Source organism: Cetorhinus maximus, chromosome 14, assembly GCF_964194155.1.
Source record: "Cetorhinus maximus chromosome 14, sCetMax3.hap1.1, whole genome shotgun sequence".
In the NCBI taxonomy this organism is placed as follows: domain Eukaryota; kingdom Metazoa; phylum Chordata; class Chondrichthyes; order Lamniformes; family Cetorhinidae; genus Cetorhinus; species Cetorhinus maximus.
This window is the reverse complement of record NC_135892.1, coordinates 32,783,855-32,805,009: the sequence shown is the minus strand read 5'-3', so window position 1 is coordinate 32,805,009 and position 21,155 is coordinate 32,783,855. Positions and strand designations below refer to the sequence as shown.

The 21,155-nt window shown below is 44.3% G+C and overlaps 1 protein-coding gene across 5 annotated transcripts in view; it reads left to right on the top strand.

Annotated features, from left to right (window-relative positions):
* cep43 (centrosomal protein 43) overlaps window positions 1–11,930 on the top strand; it is a 112,126-nt gene extending 100,196 nt beyond the window's left edge. For all 5 annotated transcript variants that reach the window (XM_078556760.1, XM_078556759.1, XM_078556757.1 and 2 more), the window contains 2 exons: window positions 10,825–10,927; window positions 11,335–11,930. In XM_078556760.1, coding sequence (XP_078412886.1) covers window positions 10,825–10,927; window positions 11,335–11,409 — 178 coding nt within the window. In that variant the 3' untranslated portion in view covers window positions 11,410–11,930. The remainder of the gene's footprint in view (window positions 1–10,824; window positions 10,928–11,334) is intronic.
* Window positions 11,931–21,155: the final 9,225 nt, after the last annotated feature.

Here is a 21,155-nt window from a genome sequence, read left to right as displayed (position 1 = left end):
AACAACCAAAGCTACAGGTGGCCAGGCCCATGCTGAGCCCCAGATTGGTGATGTGCCTCTGGAGTCTTATAATTCAACAGATGCTGTAAGTTCAGCGTGAGATGCGTGAAGATCTGGTGGAATTTCCATAGGGTATCCATGCTCTAGCTCGGACAATGGGGAAGCCCATTCCAGGCCATGAGTGCTACAATCTTCCTCTTGTCTGTGCGTGTGGCCTCCTCCATTGAGAGGTTAGCACTTCTCCTGGAGAGACACATTCAGCACGCCAGTCAATGGATGCTGGAGGTACACGCAAACCTGCATGCCCTCCACTTTGTCCAAGAGCTTAAGGGAGAGGTAGCAAGGTGAGAGGGGAGATGAGACACATGGGCTCTCCACAAGCTGCTCCTCAGGTTGGCAGGGAGATACAGGGAGGCCCTTACAAGGGAGGAAGAGCAGCTGTCGTCGTCTTGGCGCACCCCTCAGGCAATTCTGTTGTGAACAGCAACTCCACGGCCCCTTTGTCAAGTGGCACCAACGGCTTGAGTCGCTGCGAGAACAGAGGCCACAGACCTCAGGGAGCCAAGGTCATCCCTGGTCATGGGGCAGCAAAATCAGCAGCCTGCCTCCGCCATAGCTGGCAGCGAAGAGGGAGCACTACACAGGAGCACATGTAAAAGAATTAAGAAAACACATTTGGGAGTTCACGGGTGAATAGGTAGCTAATGTTTCTCTGTTTATGTCTGATGATGTTTCTAATAAAGGCCTTAATTGATTTCTGCAAGGGATTTTTGGGGGCAAATAAGGCATGTATGGTCAGCTTTTGCACATTGCAGAATCACCAGGTGGCAGTGGACGAGGCAGTAAGGGCTTAAAGCAGAGATGAATAACAAGAATGTAGATGGAATGTGGACCTTTATTTGGCTGGAGTGGTAAGGGTCATCTGAACTGTGTGTGTGTAAGCACTTTCTGTGCCTACCCTGCGCCTGTATCTTGGTGCCCTTTATGCTGCCCCTCATGTAAATCAGGATGGTCATCAGCCTCCCCGTCTTCATTCTCACCTGAGGATGTCTTGTGCTCCACGAATTCCTCAGCAGCCAGGTTCCACCCCGCCCTGCAGAGCCAGCTTGTGTAAAGCACAGCAGAGCACTATGATCCAGGAGACCCTTGCTGGGGCATATTGAATACCCACTTCACCACCACCCCCCACCACCCCCAAGAATGATATCCAGGAATCTGAAAGCAGACCATCGGTCATCTCAATGGTGGCTCAGGTCGCTACATGGTTCGCATTGTATCACCCTGCTGTCTCTGTCCTAGGGTTCCTCAATGGAGTCAGAAGCTACCTCTTCACTGGGCATCCCTTGTCAATAAGAATTGATCATTGCAGGTGTGCAGGTTGCGGGGTAGCAGGGTGAAAAGCTGTGACATTTGGGAGCGCCATTCAATGGCATTATTACCATCGCTGAATCCTCCATCAACATCCTGAGAGTTACCATTGACCAGAAACTGAACTGGACTAGCCATATAAATGCTGTGGCTACAAGAGCAAGTCCGAGGCTAGGAATCCTGCGGCGAGTAACTCACCTCCTGACACCCCCAAAGCCTGTCCACCATCCAAAAGGCACAAATCAGGAGTGTGATGGAACACTCCCCACTTGCCTGGGCGAGTGCAGCTCCAACAACGCTCAAGAAGCAGGACACCGGCCAGGACAAAGCAGCCTGCTTGATTGGCACCCCTCCCACAAACCCTTACTCCCTCCACCGCCGATGGACAGTGACAGCAGTGTATACTATCTACAAGACGCACTGCAGAAACTCACCAAGGCTCCTTAGGCAGCACCTTCAAAACCCACGACTGCTACCATCCGGAAGGACAAGGCAGCAGATACATAGGAACACCACTTCCTGGAAGTTCCCCTGCTAGCTACTCACCATCCTGACTTGAAAATATATGCTGTTCCATCACTGTCACTGGGTCAAAATCCTGGAACTCCCTCCCTAACAGCACTGTGGGTGTACCTACACCACAGGAACCGCAGTGGTTCAAGAAGGCAGCTCACCACCACCTTCTCAAGGGCAATTAAGGATGGGCAATATATGCTGGCCAGCCAGCGATGCCTACATCCTGTAAATGAATTTTTAAAATGTAGACATTGTGGCTGCTTCCAGGGTACCTTGCACACATCTACAGGATACATTGATGATGGTCACAGACCAGTTGGAGATTTATGGAATGAAACCCTTTCCTTATTAATGAGAGCCGCTGGCTAGCCTCTGGGAGCCTTAATGGCTGCAAGCGTGCAGTCTATGAGACCTTGCACCTGGGGGAGTGCAGTGATGGCACCGATTCCTCTGGCTGTCTCAGCCAGTTAACATCAGTTCTTTTTCTTTATTCTTTCATGTATGTGGGTGTCGCTGGAAAGGGAAGCATTTATTTCTCATCCCTAATTGCCCTTGCGAAGGTCATGGTGAGCCACCTTGAACTGCCAGAGTCCATATGGTATAGGTACACTCACAGTGCTATTAGGAAGGGAGTTCCAGGATTTAATTCAGCGACAGTGAAGGAACAGCGATATGGTTCCAAGTCAAGATGGCGTGTGGCTTGGAGGGGAACTTGTGGGTAATGGTGTTCCCATGCATCTGCTGCCCTTGTCCTTCTAGATGGTAGAGATCACTGGTTTGGAGGTTGTTCTAAAAGGAGCCTTGGTGAGTTGCTGCAGTGCATCTTGTATATTGTGTGCACTGCTGCACTGTGCGTCGGTGTTGGAGGAAGTGAATTTCTAAGTGCATGGATGGGATGCCAATCAAGCAGGCCACATTGCCCTGGATGTTTTTGAGCTTCCTGAGTGCCACACTCATCCAGGCAAGTGGAGAATATTTCATCACAGTCCTGACTTGTACCTTGTAGATGGTGGGACAGGCTTTGGGGAGTCAGGAGCCTGCATGAATGGCACCACATCCACAAACATTCACTCCCTCCACCACCCGCGAATAGTGGCAGCAGTGTGTACCATCTACAAAATGCACTGCAGGAATTCACCAAGGCTCCTTACACAGCACCTTCCAAACCCACGACCACAACAACCTAGAAGGACAAGGGCAGCAGATAGATGGGAACAACGTCACCTGGAGGTTCCCCTCCAAGTCACTCACCATCTTGACTTGGAAATATATCGCCGTTCCTTCACTGTTATTGAGTCAAAATGCTGGAACTCCCTTCCTAACAGCACTGTGGATGTACCTATGCTACATGGGTTGCAGCAGTTCAAGAAGGCAGGTCACCACCACCACCTTCTCAAGGGAAACTAGGGTTGGGCAGTAAATGCTGGCCCAGCCAGCGAAGCCCACACCCTGTGAATGAATTTTTTTTTAAAAAGGTGAGTTACTCGCCTCTGGTCTGCTCTTGTAGCCACAGAATTTCTGTGACTGGTCCAGTTCAGTTTCTGGTCACTGGTAACTCCCCAGGAATGTTGATAGTGGGTGATTCTGTGATGGTGATGCCATTGAATGTCAAGCGGAGGTGGTTAGATTCTTTTTTTGTTGGAGATGGTCATTTCCTGACATTTGTGGGGTGCAAATGTAACTTGCCACTTATCAGCCCAAGCCTTGTCCAGATTTTGTTTGATATGGACATGGACTGCTTCAGCATATCAGGAGTTGCTAATGGTACTGAACATTGAACATCAGTGAACATCCCCACTTCAGACCTTATAATGTAGGAAAGGTCATTGATGAAGCAGCTGAAGATGGTTGGGCCTAGGATGCAACCTTGAGGAACTCCTGCAGTGATGTCCTGGAGCTGAAATGATTGGGCTCCAACAACCACAATCATCTTCCTTTGTGCTAGGTATGACTCCATCCAGCAGAGAGCTCCGCCTCTAATTCCCATTGACTTCAATTTTGACAGAGATCATTGATGCCACACTTGGTCAAATGCTGACGATGTCAAGGGCAGTTACTCTCACCTCTTTTTTCCCATGTTTGGACCAAGGCTGTGACGAGGTCAGGAACCAAGTGACACAGGTGGAACCCAAACTGAGTATCAGTGAGCAGGTTATTGCTGTGTTAGTGGCATTTGATTGAATTGCCGGCAAAGCCTTCCGCCACTTGGCTGATGATCAAGAGTAGGCTGAAATAAAAGCAAGAAATGCTGGAAATATTCGGCAGGTCAGGCAGCAGTTGTGGAAACAGTTAGCATTTTAGGTTAAGATGACTTTTTATCTATTCTTTCATGGGACACGGGCATCACTGTCTAGGTCAGCATTTATTGCCCATCCCTAATTGCTCTTGTGAAGTTGGCGGTGAGCCACCTTCTTGAACCACTGCAGTCCATGTGGCGTAGGTACACCCAAAGTGGTGTTAGGAAGGGAGTTCTAGGATGTTGACCTAGTGACAGTGAAGAAATGGTGATATATTTTCTAGTCAGGATGGTGAGTGGCTCGGAGAAGAACTTGCAGGTGGTGGTGTTCCCATGTGTCTGCTGTCCTTGTCCTTCTAGATGGTAGAGGTCTCAGGTTTGGAAGGTGCTATCGAAGGAGCCTTATTGAGTTGCTGCAGTGTATCTCTTAGATAGTGTACACAGCTGCCTCAGTACGTTGGAGGTGGAGGGAATGATGGTTAAGGTGATGGATGGAGTGCCAATCAGGCAGGCTGCTTTGTCCTGTATGATGTCAAGTTTCTTAAGTGTCGTTGGAGCTGCACTCATCCAGACAAGTGGAAAGTATCCCATCATGCTCCTGACTTGCGCCTTGTAGACTGTGGACAGGCTTTAGGGAATTGGGAGGTGAGTTACTCGTTGTAGAATTCCCAGCCTCATGTTTTTGTAGGCCAGACCTTTCATCATAATTGGAGAGTAGGCTGATGGAGTGGTAATTTGCCAAGTTAGATTCATCGTCCTTCTTGTTGACAGGACATTACCTGGGCAATTTTCCATATTGTCGGCTAATTGCCAGTGTTGTAGCTGCCCACCCCCATTAGCCCCCTCTCAATTGATCCTCTGCCAGGAGCTCAATGGCGTCTAGGGGAGTTGAGCCCCAGATCAATGGCTTTCAAGTACTCCATGATAAATGCTGTGCCTCCGCTCTGCACCTCCAGCACCGATGAACCCAAACTGCCTGACTCCACAGCTGCTAATTGTAGCTATGACCTCCGTGGCCACCCCATTGCCACCCTTAAAAACCTGCTGAGGCTCAAATGCCCCGTGTCCTTTGTGCAATTCTCATAAAATTTGGAGCGGTGGTAAAATCATGGTCAATTGAACCCATAACTGTGTTAAATACCTCCTGAATGGTCTGTTTTGAAAAAATGGGAACCATTCCCACATGGGTTTCCATCTGCTGCTGATAAAATGCAGCCCTGGTGTGACGACTTTGCAGGCCCACCTCAATACCACCCTACACAATTTGACATCCGCCAGCCCTCTCAATTCTCCTCCATTTTGAAGCCATAAAAATCTGGCCATTGTCTTTCATGCATATATTTTGGAATCTCATGGATAGTAGAGGAAGCAAATGTGAAGCAAGATCAGACCTGATGTAAATCCATAAACTGTTTTATTTCATGGTAACATGAACATATAAGGATAATTGGTCAGCTTCAACCTTAGTGGTAATTTCAGGAATGAGAAATTTCAGCTGTTTGCTGAAATTCTTAGTTCTGGATAATGGAATTCCACCTTCTAAGTGGAATAATTTACTTGTACTTCTTTCAATTCAGCATAATGTATTCACTACTCATGATCTGGTCTATTATACTTTGGGGATACCAAACGCAGGCTGGGTGACTGCAGAACACCTCCGTTCCATTTACAAGCTTGACCCTCAGCTTCCTTTCATCTGTTATTTCAATTCTCCACCTTGCTGCAACTCTCTTTCTGTCCTTGGCCTGCTACAGCATTCCATTGAAGCAGAGTGCAAGCTCGAGAAGCAGCCCCTCGTCTTTCAACTCGGCACTCTACAGCCTCTGGACTCAACATTGAATTCAACATTTTTAGATCTTAACTTATGACCCAAATTTGTCTTTCTTTTTTTTTGCTGGTTTGTTTTTTTCCTCCTGTTTTTTATTAATCCCTTTACTTTGCATTTAGACAGGTGCTGCCCAGCCATTCACACCTCATCTAGACACACCTTTTGTTTCTTTACTGTTCGCTTTATCACTCCCTTTGGCTTTTTCACCATGAAACTGCTCCACCTTATCATAGACCTTCCTTTTGTTCCCTCCCTCCCCACTTTCACTTGCTCAAAACCTATTACATTTCTAACTTTCCTCAAGCTCTGATGAAAGGTCATGGACCTGCAATGTTAACTCTTTTTAATCTCCACAGATGCTGCCTTATTTGCTGAGTATTTCCAGCATTTTTTGATTTTTTTTTAATATTTCGGATTTGCAGCATCTGCAGTATTTAGCTTTTGTCAAAGCTAGCTTATTAGCATTAACAGTTATCTGTGGTTTCAGATCATTTTTTAAATTATACTTTAAAACACATTTAAAGTAATTTCTTTTCCAAATCCTTTGTGGAAAAATGGTCAAAAGACCCAGAAACAACTGGGCAGCAAGTATGGTATTATCCTGAAAAACAGCATCATCTTGAGAGCAGACACCTGCCAAGTTACTAGTATTCTGGTTTGCTACTGATCAGCAGGAAAACTGTTTAAAAAGCACCAATGATGGAGACCTGAGAGATGTTTGCCTGTATTCTAGACCTAATCACTTGAAGCTTGAAGAGACAGCCCTTTTCACTCGAGCACTTAAGGCACCTATGGCGGCAGTTACCACTTTCATTGCAGGTACAGCTGCTATTAGTTACACTTTGGAAGGGAGTGATGGGGCTCTGCTGCTAGAGGTACTGCATACTCCAGGAGATCAACTGCAGCTATGGACATACATTCATTATGGTGTTATGCATATAGATAGCGGATTCTTCCAAACTGTTTGCAGCATGATCTGGTTCAGTGTACCCAGTGTCTGCATATTTGTTTGATGCTCTGCAGACATATTTCTCTAAGATGCAGGACCCCTCAGATCTGGGTTCTTAAGATTCCTCAGCTAGAGCATGCATCTCCTGCTCCTGCAGATGATGACAACATCTGCTTCCTCATCTTCTACTTTCAACTCTTCCTGCCCACTCAAGATCTGTGTAGGACCTTGTATCCTCACTTCAGGCTCCATGGTCGCCTGTTCTTGGGAGGGTGGTGGTGATTGCAGCAAGTGATGAAGTGCTAACTGATCTTGAAGCCGAGGGGCAAGTCATCCTTTGGTTTTTGCCGTAGCACATTTGAGAAATCACCAAAAGAGAAGAAAGGCTCGCTTAACCATTCCATTTTTAGTAAAATAAACAGAGGTTTATAACGTGTGCAGAGCATGAAGAGAGATGGTGCATTGTATAACCAACTGGCAACTGACCCTCTGACTCCTTTCTCCCTCTCCCTCCTCTGTATGCCTGCCCATGAGTTACAGGGATAAGAAACTGGAGTTTGGGGGCTTCACCAGCTGGCAATGTTCTTTGTTGATAATATGAGCCACTTTCACCTTTGAAAAAGAAAGCACAACATGTGAAGACACTGAACAAAAACAAAAATACCTGGAAAAACTCAGCAGGTCTGACAGCATCTGCGGAGAGGGATACAGTTGACATTTTGAGTCCGTATGACCCTTCATCAGAACTAAAAAATATAGAAATGAGATGAAATATAAGCTGGTAGAGGGGGGTGGGAGGGACAGGTAGAGCTCAATAGCGGGCCAGTGATAGGTGGAGGCCAAGAAGAGACTGCCAAAGATGTCATAGACAAAAGGACAAAGGGGTGTTGATAGTGGTGATATGATCTAAAGGATTTGCTAATGGGGACATTAACGGTAATAAGCAGGACAAGCCAGTGGCAGATGGCCCTAGTGGAGGTGGGGTGGGGGGGGAGGGGTCGAGGTGGGCTAAAAGGTAGAGATGAAACAATAGATCGAAATAAATTTTAAAATAGGTGGGAAAAGAAAAATATATTTGTAAAAAAATTATAAATTATCGGAAAAAGGGGGATCGGAAAGTGGGTGGGGATGGAGGAGAGAGTTCATGATCTGAAATTGTTGAACTCAATATTAAGTCCAGAAGACTGTAAAGTGCCTAGTTGGAAGATGAGATGCTGTTCCTCCAGTTTACGTTGAGCTTCACTGGAACATTGCAGCAGGCCAAGGACGGACATGTGGGCATGAGAGCAGGGTGGTGTGTTGAAATGGCAAGTGACAGGGAGGTCTGGGTCATGCTTGCAGACAGACTGAAGGTGTTCCGCAAAGCGGTCACCCAGTCTGCACTTGGTCTCTCCAATGTAGAGGAGACCTCATTGGGAGCAGCGAATGCAGTAGACTAAATTGAGGGAAGTGCAAGTGAAGCGCTGCTTCACTTGAAAGGAGTGTTTGGGCCCTTGGACGGTGAGGAGGGGGGAAGTAAAGGGGCAGGTGTTGCACCTTCTGTGGTTGCATGGGAAGGTGCCATGGGAGGGGGTTGAGGTGTAGGGGATGATGGAGGAGTGGACCAGGGTGTCCCGGAGGGAACGATCCCTGCGGAAAGCCGCCAAGGGGGGTGAAGGGAACATGTGTTTGGTGGTGGCATCATGCTGGAGTTGGCGGAAATGGCGGAGGATGATCCTTTGAACACGGAGGCTGGTGGGGTGATAAGTGAGGACAAGGGGGACCCTATTATGGTTCTGGGAGGGAGAGGAAGGTGTGAAGGCGGATGCGCGGGAGATGGGCCGGACACGGTTGAGGGCCCTGTCAACCACTGTGGGTGGAAAACCTCGGTTAAGAAAGAAGGAAGACATGTCAAAGGAACTGTTTTTGAAAGTGGCATCATCAGAACAGATGTGATGGAGGCGAAGGAACTGAGAGAATGGGATGGAGTCCTTACAGGAAGCGAGGTGTGAGGAGCTGTAGTCGAGGTAGCTGTGGGAGTCGGTAGGCTTGTAATGGATATTGGTGGACAGTCTATCACCAGAAACTGAGACTGAGAGGTCAAGGAAGGGAAGGGAAGTGTCAGTGGTGGACCACGTCAAAATGATGGCGGGATGGAAATTGGAAGCAAAATTAATAAATTTTTCCAGATCCAGACGAGAGCACGAAGCGGCACCGAAGTAATCATCGATGTACCGGAGAAAGAGTTGTGGGAGGGGGCCTGAGTAGGACTGGAACAAGAAATGTTCCACATACCCCATAAAGAGACGGGCATAACTGGGGCCCATGCGGGTACCCATAGCCACACCTTTTGTTTGGAGGAATTGAGACAAGTTTATGGAGAAATTGTTCAGTGAGAGAACAAGTTCAGCCAGATAGGTCAACTGTAGTCCTCTCTGCAGATACTGTCAGACCTGCTGAGTTTTTCCAGGTATTTTTGTTTTTGTTCTAGATTTCCAGCATCCACAGTACTTTGCTTTTATCTATGTGAAGACACTTTGTTTGGCATCATATACCATCAGGTGTCAGTCAGCTTACCTTAATATGGATAATACCCAGTGTAAGAACTATGTAAGTATTTGTCATGCAAGGCTTTTGCCATTGAATGAGTAAATGAACACTTACAAAGAAGAAAGGGAGTGTAAATGGTATTGTGGTACCCCCTTTATATTGAATGTAAATTGAAGATGGTGCTCAACAAAGTGAGGGTAAGATGGCTGGAAATGGTAGTGTGCTTATTACAGCACAATGTTACAAGATATGACTGCCTTCACTTACTTCATTTGTCTTGTTGAAGTCATTGAACCTCTGATACTAGTTCCTGTTCAGGGGTTGGGAGAGATGGCACTGGTTGCCAAGGTTACCTCTTTCGATTGCAGCCAGACTATTCCTTGTAGTTGCCTCCATCACTCAGACTCATGTAACTCATACCTCCTTTTCCTTATTTGGGGCAGTGGTTTAAATACGTAAAAATGCAAGGACTTGGAAGCTTTGTTCCCCAGTGCACCATCTTCAGACATGTTTCTTTGTGGTAATGTTCACTATCCTTGCTCCCAGATTCCTAGATAGCACTTTGAATAAACTATTAACTGCTATACCTATGAAACTTGATTAAGTTTCCCAGATATTGCTGCATTTTCTCATGGGTGGACAAGTCCAGTGTATGGATCTCTGTGGACACCAGTATTGAACATCTGAGGTTATATTTCCTCATTTTTGCCAATTCCAAATTTTCTGACAAAGCTCTGCACAATGATCCAGTCAGTTTTGCGTCATACATGACAATGCTACCGGATAACTTTTGTTATAAAGTAATGTTTAAAATGATTATTGGTTTCAATTTAATGTTAGCTGTGACAGCAACACCAAAGTAAAGTTAATGTGCAGTTGAACTTTGATAGAGCTGTTCTTCTCCTTGCCCGAACTGAATTGTTTGAGGATAACCTTGCTTCTTTAGCCATGACTTGAGGTCCTTTTTGCCTAATTTAAACACTTTTGCTATACGGTCACAAGTTTCTGGGTTAAAATAATCTGAGCCTGGCAGTGTCAGCTGAGTCCAGGTATGATAATTGTTGAATTCAGTTGCTCCTTTATTGTCTTGCTACCTTTCAGCCAACAAATTTGGCAAAGATAGAGTACAATTAGGGATGGGCAATAAATGCTGGCTTAGCCAGCGAAGCCCACATCCCTTAAATAAATAAAAAAAGTTAAATTAAGATTGCATTATCTTTGAGAATTGATTGCTATTGTGAGACATTTTTACATTTTAAGTCCTTTCAATGAAAAAGTTCATAACAGTATTAGTAGTAAGATTTATTTGTTATGCGCTGTTAAATTGAGTTCTCCATATAGAGTAACATTCATTCTCAGAGTTGTGTTGTAAGCACTACCGGTATGTCTTTGTCTTAGCGGCAGCCAGCGTTCAGATAAAACCAAGAGTGAAGTAAGCATTGGTGAAGAAATTGAAGAGGATATTTCTGTGGAAGGGGAAGATCTTTGTATCGATGATAAGGTTTGTAAAACAACTGAGTTTTAGTAAAAGTATTGAAGAACTACGTGTTTCATAGCCTTCTAAATTCTAATAAAGTGACCATTGAGAATTTATTCTCAATAATGGCATGGTGATAGATGCAGTATTCACCTGAAAATAAATATTTCATTGTTATAGGAAGCTGATAAACATTTATTGCAGACTTTAACGACAACCTATAGCTTTAGTCATTTTTAAACATGCCTACCCCAATTTTTTAAACTAGTTTCATTTTTTTGGAAAAAGAAACTGGTGTAAACTTGATCTGCTCTCCCTAAATTAAGTTAGAATATTTTATATCATTTTTAAGACGTATGTTAATAGATTTTGTGACAACCTTTTTTTGTTAAAGTGTTTTAATAATGCTTGTTTTGATTATTTTCTTGCAGCTCGATGATTTCACGCTGGACCACACCATTTCACACTGCAGCGATGTGGCAGATTATATAGAGGAGGTTGCGTAGTAGCTTCGGCATTAATATAAATTGATAGCTTTTGCCACTTCTGTTGTTCTGAAGAAGCTCTGAACCAATGAAGGTGGAATTGAGCTGATAGATCTCTCGGGTAGCACAAATTGGTTGAGTTAAATGAATCCAACTGCAAACCAAAGACCACATGTAATGCTAAGAACTGATGCAATTAAAATGGTACTGGGTTGGTGCCAATGGGGGAATCAGGAGGTGGGGGAGGGTGGGTGCCTCAGATCATCTTCCAGTATCCAGTAGAAGAGGCCTAAAATCATTTAGAAGGGACCAGTTTGGTTCTAGATTGTAATGTGTAAAGATATATATTAAGTAAAAGTTATTTTTAATGCAAATTTATTTTTGAATGTTCCATGTGTTTTTATTGCATAAAGTTTTATCAAGAATCCGTGTAACCTTTTTGGAGCCAATTGAAGATTTTCAAATGAGTAATTACTTGTCAAAAAATGCAGCACTAATCATTTGTTGGTAATAAATCTAGTGCTAAATTGGCTTATTATAAATATGTTTACATACATTTTTGATATTTGGATGAGATCTGTCAATTAGCAATAATATTTCTCTACAAATATCCAGAAATGTGGGACAGCAGCTAATGCTGTTCATTTGACTTTGGGATTAGGCTGGTGGTGGAGGAATTAGATATACTTTCTGCTGCTTATTGCTATCCAGTGATCACTGCTAGATGTGTTTGTGTGGGCATTGAATGAGAACAGGATCAGACCTGGCTGTGATATAATCCACAGCCGAATAGCCAGTCAATGCTTATTAGGCTCGCAGACAAAGTGTCACCACTTGGGTGAAAAATCAGAAATCTGCCAATTCCCCTGGAAATCTATCCCAATGTGATTGGTGCCCTTAGGAGAGGAAAGGCAGGAGACTAGGGAATGCAAATCTGCTAAAGGCTGATTTCTGTTGTGCTTGACCTTGAACAAAAGGGTATCATGGAACTGTATATGGTTCTTCTATTCATGCCCTTTTGTTTCCACAAAAAGCCCCCTTTTTTTAGATCAATAGTATCCTAGGTAAACAAAATTCGCAAAAAGTTCACAAAAATACTCATTTGGATTTTTAAATTTTTTTCTTTGAATACTTTCATTAAACTTTTTACCTGAATGTCTCACTTACACTCAAAGGCCTGTGTTTGGACTTGATATTTTTGCCTGGCGGTCACTTTTATAGCTGAACGTGGGTCCTGCAATCTAAGCAATGTGCTGTGTGCACAATTGACCAGAATGTATCAGTATTAAAGCTAGAAAGTTTCTGTTACATAATCTTATTTGATTCTTTTTCAAAATTATTTGGTGAACTAGAGGATACTTGTTATCTTCAATATCACCTGCATTTAACCATCAATGAAGAATGTAAACATTATCTATCTCTCAGATGTGGGCAATAAAGGGGAAAGAGGGTGGGGAAATACATACATGAGAGACACATATGTACAGAAACTTGGGACAAGATTTTAACTCTCTCAAATCCCATTCACTTAGAATTAAAAAACAGGCCCTTGGGCTGGTACTGTAGTGTGTAACTGAGGGAGTGCTACACTGTCTGCAGGTGCAAAATCTTCCCACTCAGGTGAAGGTACAACATCTCATGACACTATTCGAAGAAGAGCAGGGAAAGTTTCTTGGTGTCCTGGCCAATATGTCTCCTTCAATCAATGTCACAAACATCAAGGAGTACAAATCAGTTTTTGAAACCTCCCTACAATATAATGGCCTGAATCTTCTGAGGAGTGGCAGTCATCATCAGATTGCTGCTCCACTTGAAAACTCCCCCACCTGATGCTGCTCTGCATTTTTCCTGGGATATTCCAAGCCCAGCTTTTCCAGAAATGCGGAGTGCAGTGTCCCTCAGAGAACTCCGTGAACACGGAGCAGAGTCAAGGGGGAAAGACAGGGAGGGAGTGCCCAGCATCGACTCTGGCCCCATGAAGTCTCATGTCATCAAGTCAAACATCGGCAAATAAACCTCCCGCTGATTACCACCTACTGCCCCCAACCCCCCCCAACTTAACTGACGAATCAGTTCTCCTCCATGTTGAACGCCACTTGGAAGAAGCACGGAGGGTGGCTAGGGCACAGAATGTACTCTGGGTGGAGGGCTTCAATGTTACTGACCAAGCTGGCAGAGTCCTACAGGACATAGTTGCCAAACTGTCTGGTGGTGAGGGAACCAACAAGAGGAGAGAAACTTACTTGACTTCATCCTCACCAACCTGCCTGCTGTGGATGCATCTGTCCATGACAGCATTGGTAGGAGTGACCACCGTTTAGTCCATATGGGGACTAAGTCCCATCTTCACATTGAGGATACCATCCCTCATATTGTGTGGCACCACCACTGTGCTAAGTAGGATAGATTTTGAACAGATCCAGTGACTCAAAGCTGGGCATCCATTTGATGCTGTGGGCCATCAGCAGCAGAGTTGTATACAACCACAATCTGTAACCTCATGGTCTTGCATATCTCCCACTCTACCACTACCATCAAACTGGGGGATCAACACTGGCTCAATGAAGAGTGCAGGAAGGCATGCCAGGAGCAGCACCAGGGATACCTAAAAATGAGTTGTCAATGTGGTGAAGCTACAACACAGGACTACTTGCGTGGCAAATAATATAAGCAGAAAGTGATAGACAGAGCTAAGCGATCTCATAACCAATGGGTCAGATCTAAACTCTGCACACCTGCCACATACAGTTGTGAATGGTGATGGACAATTAAGCAACTAACAGGAGGCGGAGACTCCACAAATATCCCCATTTTCAATGATGGGGGAGCCCAGCACATCAGTGGAAAAGATAAGGCTGAAGTATTTGCAACAATCTCCAGCCAGAAATGCTGAGTGAAATATCCATCTCAGCCTCCTTCTGAGGCCCCCAGCATCACCGATGCTAGTCTTCAGCCAATTCGATTCACTCCACGTGATATCAAGAAAATGCTGAAGGCACTGGATACTGCAAATTCTATAGGCCCCTGGCCAAGCTGTTTCAGTAGAGCTACAATACTGGCATCTACCCAGCAATGTAGAAAACTGCCCAGGTATGTCCTGTCCACAAAAAGCAGGACAAATCTAACCCGGTTAATTATCACCCCATCAGTCTGCTCTTGATTATCAGCAAAGTGATGGAAGGGGTTGTCAACAGTGTTATCAAGTGGCAATTACTTAGCAATAACCTACTCACTGACACTCAGTCTGGGTTCCACCAGGGCCATTCAGTTCCTGACTTCATCGCAACCTTAGTCCAAACATGGACAAAAGAGCTGAACTCCTGAGGTGAGGTGAAAGTGACAGCTCTTAACATCAAGGCAGCATTTGACTGAGTGTGGTACCAAGGAGCCCTAGCAAAACTGGAGTCAATGAGAATCAGGGGGAAAACTTTCCTCTGGTTGGAGTCATACCTGGCACAAAGGAAGCTGGTTGTGGTTTTTTGAGGCCAATCATCTCAGTCCCAGGACATCACCACAGAAGTTCCTCAGGGTTGTGTCCTAGGCCCAGCCATCTTCAGCTGCTTCATCAAAGCCCATCTCCCCACCATAAGGTCAGAAGTGGGGATGTTCACTGATAATTGCACAAAGTTCAGCACCATTGGCAGCGACTCAGACACTGAAGCAGTCTGTGCCCATATGTAGCAAGACCCGGACAACATTCAGACTTGGGCTGGTGAGTGGAAGTAACATTCATGCCACACAAGTGCTAGGCAATGACCATCTCCTAATAAGAGAGAACCCAATCATCTCCCTTGACAATCAATGGCATTGCCATCGCTGAATTATCCACTATCAATATCCTGGGGGTTACCATTGACCAGACACTGAACTGGACCAGCCATCTAAACACTGTGGCTACAAGAGCAGGTCAGAGGCTCGAAATCCTGTGCAGAGTAACTCACCTCCTGATTCCCCAAAGCCAGTCCACCATCTGTAAGGCACAAGTCAGGAATGTGATGGAATACTCTCCATTTGCCTGGATGAGTGCAGCTCCAACAGCACTCAAAAAGCTCGACACCATCCAGGACAAAGCAGTCTGCTTGATTGGCCCATGTAAGAAAAACATTTAGAAGGTTGAGGGGGTGATGTTGTTCAAAATGATAAAAACAGATTCAATATGAATGGAGAGAAGCTATTTCCTGAGGAGGGGCAATCCAGAACAGGGGCCACCGTTTTAAAATTGGAAACAGAAAGCCCTTTTTCACCCAAATGTTAATGGGAAAGTGGAATTTTCACCACTAAACTGGATGTGGATGTTGGATCAATAGAAGTTTTCAAGTCCAAGTTCTGCAGCTTTTTATTAGGAAAGTATATTAAGGGATTATGGATCAGAATTTGATAGGTAGTGCAGTGATGTATATATGGACTTGCAAAAGTCGTGTGATAAAGTACCACATAATAGACCTGTTTGCAAAATTGAAGGCCAATGGCCCAGACCTCCCAGTCATTGGCAGAGCGGGTGCACCCACCGCTGACTGCAATTTAAACTGCCCACATACCAATTTACACTAAAGCCTTTGCACTTTTCAGTCCTGGCTCCAGTTTGAATCCACTAACGAACAGAGTCTGGAGGCCAAGTGGCAAAGTCACGCCATCTTTATCATGAACTGCCTTCGGTTCATTGACTTAACATTGATTTTAATTTGACCTGTCACTCCTGAAACTGCATTGCCTCACCCCCTGACAATGTTAATCCTCTGCCTCAACCCTGACAGTGCTTACCCCCTGACTATGTTCACCTCCCTCAGCCTCCCATGCTGCTCATCCCCCTACCTCCAATAAATCTCATCCCACTCCCTCAACCCCCAACAGTGCTCAGTCCCCCACCCTTATTCAACTTCCTCACCTCTGATGACGCTCACTCCAGACAATGTTCACTGCCAACCCCCCTGACAATGCCCACCCCCTCCCTCAGCCCCCGCCAATGCTCACCCCTCTTCCTGGCTCACTCTCCAACCCCTCACCCGCAATGCTCATTCCCCCTCGCCAAGCATCCCCTGACAATGCTGACTCTTCTGACACTTGCCGGACAGGACTCACGGTTTCTAGATGCTGAATCCAGAGGGGGTGTGAATATTGTCAGGGGGATGATGCCACTGGGCACAAACCCCTGTGACCATTTGCCTGGATAGGCGCAGTCTGTTGCAGCACTTATTCTCTGACATTGCCAGGAAGCTTCATCTTTGGTGGTAGGCCCAATGCAAAGTGTATGGTTTCCACTGCCTTCCTGCTCCTTGTCCCTCTCTGCTGCCTTCATGCCTGGACACTGGCTCTACTGCTGAGGGTGTTGCTCATCATCATCACTAGATCCAAGATCTGAGCATCATGCTCCCATTACCAGCTGCATCCTTCCTTGTGCTCAGCTGGACACCCAATAATGTCTGGAATGCTAACCTACTCATTTTCTGCCTCTGATGACGGTGAGGTGAGGGTGTTGGGGAGGGGTGTTCACAGCTCACTTCACTGCCTGAGTACCTACACTCCACTCTCTTTGCAACCTCTGCTCACCCAATGGCACCTGTGTGTGCATGGCTGAGTGGCCCTCTCAGTTGTGCTCACTTTTAATGACACATAGGACCTAGGAGCAGGAGTAGGCCTTTTGGCCCTTCAAGCCTGTTGCGCCATTAAATAAGATCATGGCTAATATGGTTGTGGTCTCAACTCCACTTTCCTGTCTGCCGTCATGTAACCCTTGAATCCTCGTCAACAAAAAATCTATCTTACTCAGCCTTCCTTAAATAAAATCAAAAACACAGCCTCCACTGCTTTCTGGGGAAGAGAATTGAACAAACTAATGACGTTCAGAGAAAAAAATTCTCCTCATCTCCGTCTTAAAAGGGAGACCTCTTACTCTTAAACTTAAACTATGTCCCCTAGTTTTAGTCTCCCTAGAAGAGGAAATATCCACCCAGTATCCACCCTATCAAATCCGCTCAGGATCTTATATGTTTCAATAAGATCACTTTTCATTCTTCTAAACTCCAATGGATACAGGCCCGTCCCATTCAACTTTTCTTCGTAAGATAAGTCCTTACCCCAAGTATGAACTTTCTCTGAACTGCCTCTAATGTAATAATTCAAATAAGGAGACTAAAATTATACACATTACTCCAGATGTGATGTCACCAAGGCCCTAACAGCTGCAGTTAAAATTCCCTACCTTTATACTCCATTCCCCTTGCAATAAACATCAACATTCCATTGTCTTCCTGATCACTTGCTGTACCTGCAATCTAATTTCTTTTGATTCATGTACCAGTACACCCAGATTCCTCTGTGCCACAAAGTTCTGCAATCTCTCACCATTTAAATAGTATACTGTTTTTCTATTTTTCCAGCCAAAGTGGACATGTTCCCATTTTCCCACATTATAATTTCTGCCTACTCCTTTAATTTAACCTACCTCCTCTTGACAACTTACTTTCCTATTTATCTTAGTGTCATTGGTAAATTTAGCTACCATACATTTAGTCCCTTCATCCAAGTCATTGATATAGGTTGTAAATAGTTGAGGCCCCAGCACAGATCCCTGTGGCACCCTATTAGTTACAGTTTACAAACCTGAAAATGATCCATTTATCCCTACTCTCTGTATCCTGTTAGCTAACCAATCCATGCTAATTGGTTACATATACAGGTTTCCCTTTATCCATTTTGTTTGTTACTCCCTCAAAGAACTCTCTGAAGTTAGTTAAACACAATTTCCCTTTCACAAAACCATGTTGACTCTGCCTGATCGCATTTTGATTTTCCTTAATAATGGATTCTAGCAATTTCCCCATGATGGATGTTAGGCAAATTGGGGTTTCCTGTTTTCTGTTTCCCTTTTTGAATAAAGATGCTACATTTGCTATTATCCAATCCAGAATCTAAGGAATTTTGGAAGATTCTAACCAATGCCTCTATTATCGCTGTAGCCACTTCCTTTAAGACCCTAGGATGCAGGCCATCAGGTCCTGGGGACTTGTCAGTCTTTAGGTCTAAAAGTTATCCCAATACCTTTTCACTGATGATGGTGATTGTTTTAAGTTCCTCCCTCCTTTTCACCCCTTGATTTTGGGAAGTTTTTTAAACCTTCTACAGTGAAGACATGCGCAAGATACCTATTCAACGCTTCCCCCATTTCCTTGCTTTCCATTATTAATTCTACAAACTTACTCTCTAAAGGACCAACCCTCGATTTAGTTACTCTTTTCCTATTAAAATGCTTGTAGAAACTCTTATTATCTGTTTTTATATTTCCGGCTGGCTTTCTCTCATACTCTACTTTCTCTTAGTCGTTCTTTGCTGGTTCTTAAAATCTGTCCAATCTTCTGATTTACCACTAATCTTTGCCGATTTGTACTCTGTTTCTTTAAATTTGATATTCTTAACTTCCTTATTTAGCCAAGAATGATGCATCCTTCTGACTGGGATAAATCTTTGCTAAGAGTTATTACATATCTCCTTAAAGGTTTGCCACTGCATCTCTACCATCCTACCTTTTAACCTAGTTCCCAGTTTACGTTAGCCAGCTCTCCTCCATACCCCTATAATTACCTTTATTTAGATTTAAAACAGTAGTCTTAGACCCACATTTCTTATCTTCAAACTGAACTTGAAATTATATTCTATTGAAATTCTATCATGTTGTGATCGCTTTTGCCTAGAGGCTCCTTTACACTGTGGTTATTGATTAATCCTGTCTCATTGTATATTGCCACGTCTAGAATAGCCTGCTCCTTCATTGGCATTAGAACGTACAGCTCTAATAAATTGTCCTGAATACGTTTTCCAGGCTACTTTTGAAAATCTAATTCGCCCAATCTGCATATTAAAGATTAAAGTCACCCATGATTATTGCAGTACCTTTTCTTACATGCCACATTATTTCTTCCTATATACTCTGATTTATAGTGTAACTACTGTTAAGGAGCCTATAAACTACTCCCGCAAGTGGCCTCTTACCTTTCCTATTCCTTATCTCCACCCAAACTGATTCTATATCTTGATCTTTTGAGCTAAGGTCATCTCTGCTGTACTAATTATATCCTTAATTAACGGCCATCCCATGAGCTTTTCTTAGCTTCTTGTCTTTTTAAAATGTCAACTACCCTTTAATATTCAGGTCCCAGCCTTGGTCACCTTGCAGCTATGTCTAATGGCTATTATGTCATACATATTTATTTCCATCTGTGCTAAAATTTCATCCATTTGTTATGAATGCTGTGTGCATTTAGATAGCGTGTTAACCCTGTCTTTTTACAATGTCTAGCCCCTTATCTCCTGGTGCACTCTTAAGTTTGTATGGTTGTCCCTTCCTGCCACACTCCGGTTATCATTACCCAAATCACTACCCTGTTCTAGTGCCTTATTGTCTCCCTTTAATGTACCACATCTCTTCTCACATAACCCCCTCACCCCACTATCTAGTTTAAAGTCCTCTTTAACGTCCTAGTTACCACGGTACGGCCATGACTAGTTCACCGCTGTGTTTCCACTTCCAGGCCAGTCCCTGATCCAAGGTGCTACCCATAAGCCCCCATCAAAATTCCAAACTGGCCCTCAACAATTATCATCAGATCTGAAGAAGGGTCATACGGACTCAACGTTATCTCTGTCTCTCTCTCCACAGATGCTGTCAGACCTGCTGAGTTTTTCCAGCATTTTTTGTTTTTGTTTCGAATTAATAATATTAATTGGTCTCATTCCCAAATTGCACACGTGGCTAGTCCTGCTTTCACCTGTCCTAAGGAAAATTGCCGATGGCAGGAATGGCGACAGAAAACCAACATTTCTGGCGCCCATCTGCCTTTGTTCCTGCTGTCATGTGTGTTATAACGATATAAGGGCACTGATGGCTCATAAGAGATTGTGCAAACATGTTGTGGGTTCATTTGTTAAGATCAGGCACATGTGAACATATATACATGGATAGAAAGCTTGAAGGCATCATAGCTGGAGAGCTGTGTCCTGCTCCAGGCCGAAGTGACTTTGAGGCCTGGTCACATGACATGCTGCTATCCCTTAAAGGCATATTACAACATCGCCCTTTTTAAAAATACTTCCCCCACTTTCAAGTATAATTATTTACAATACATATTTATATTTAGTTACCATTACCAATGTAGAGGACAGGTGAATCTATGGGCGGAATTTACAGCCCCACCACAGCAGGGCGGGGCCCTAAAACGTGGCGACCCATTGAAAACTCCATTGACTTCGGCAGGAACGGAAAATCCCACCGGCAGGAGAGCCCATAAAATTCCACCCCATGAGTTTCTAAAGTGTGGAGGGAACCTGCTGGTACGCCCAGATCTTGTAATGGTACCCTTGTCTGGAGGTTTCTTCAATTGCTCACAATGATCTGGGATTGTCATTCTTGGATGTTGTTCCTGGTTGCATTTGGGATCTTGTCCTCAATGCAATAGGACTGCATGGTGGTTGAGGAGCGGGAATGGATCTGATTTGTCCTCGGTTATGCCTCACCATTACACCTTTGTGTGAAATGGCTTCATCGGACCTTGGCTCTGAAAAAATCCTTGTCGTCTCAGCTGGTTGCCATGTACCTTCTGTGGGATTCCAGATGTGAACTTGTTGTCTCAACTGTAAACTTGTAAATTCTGTACCCGCATTTTTATTGTGCATGTTGGTCATCTTCTCTTGCAGTTTTAAAAATTGCTGTCTAGTTTCCAAGAGAGTGGAATGGGTAAAAGGAAATAAACTAATACGCACTGGTCTGCCAAACA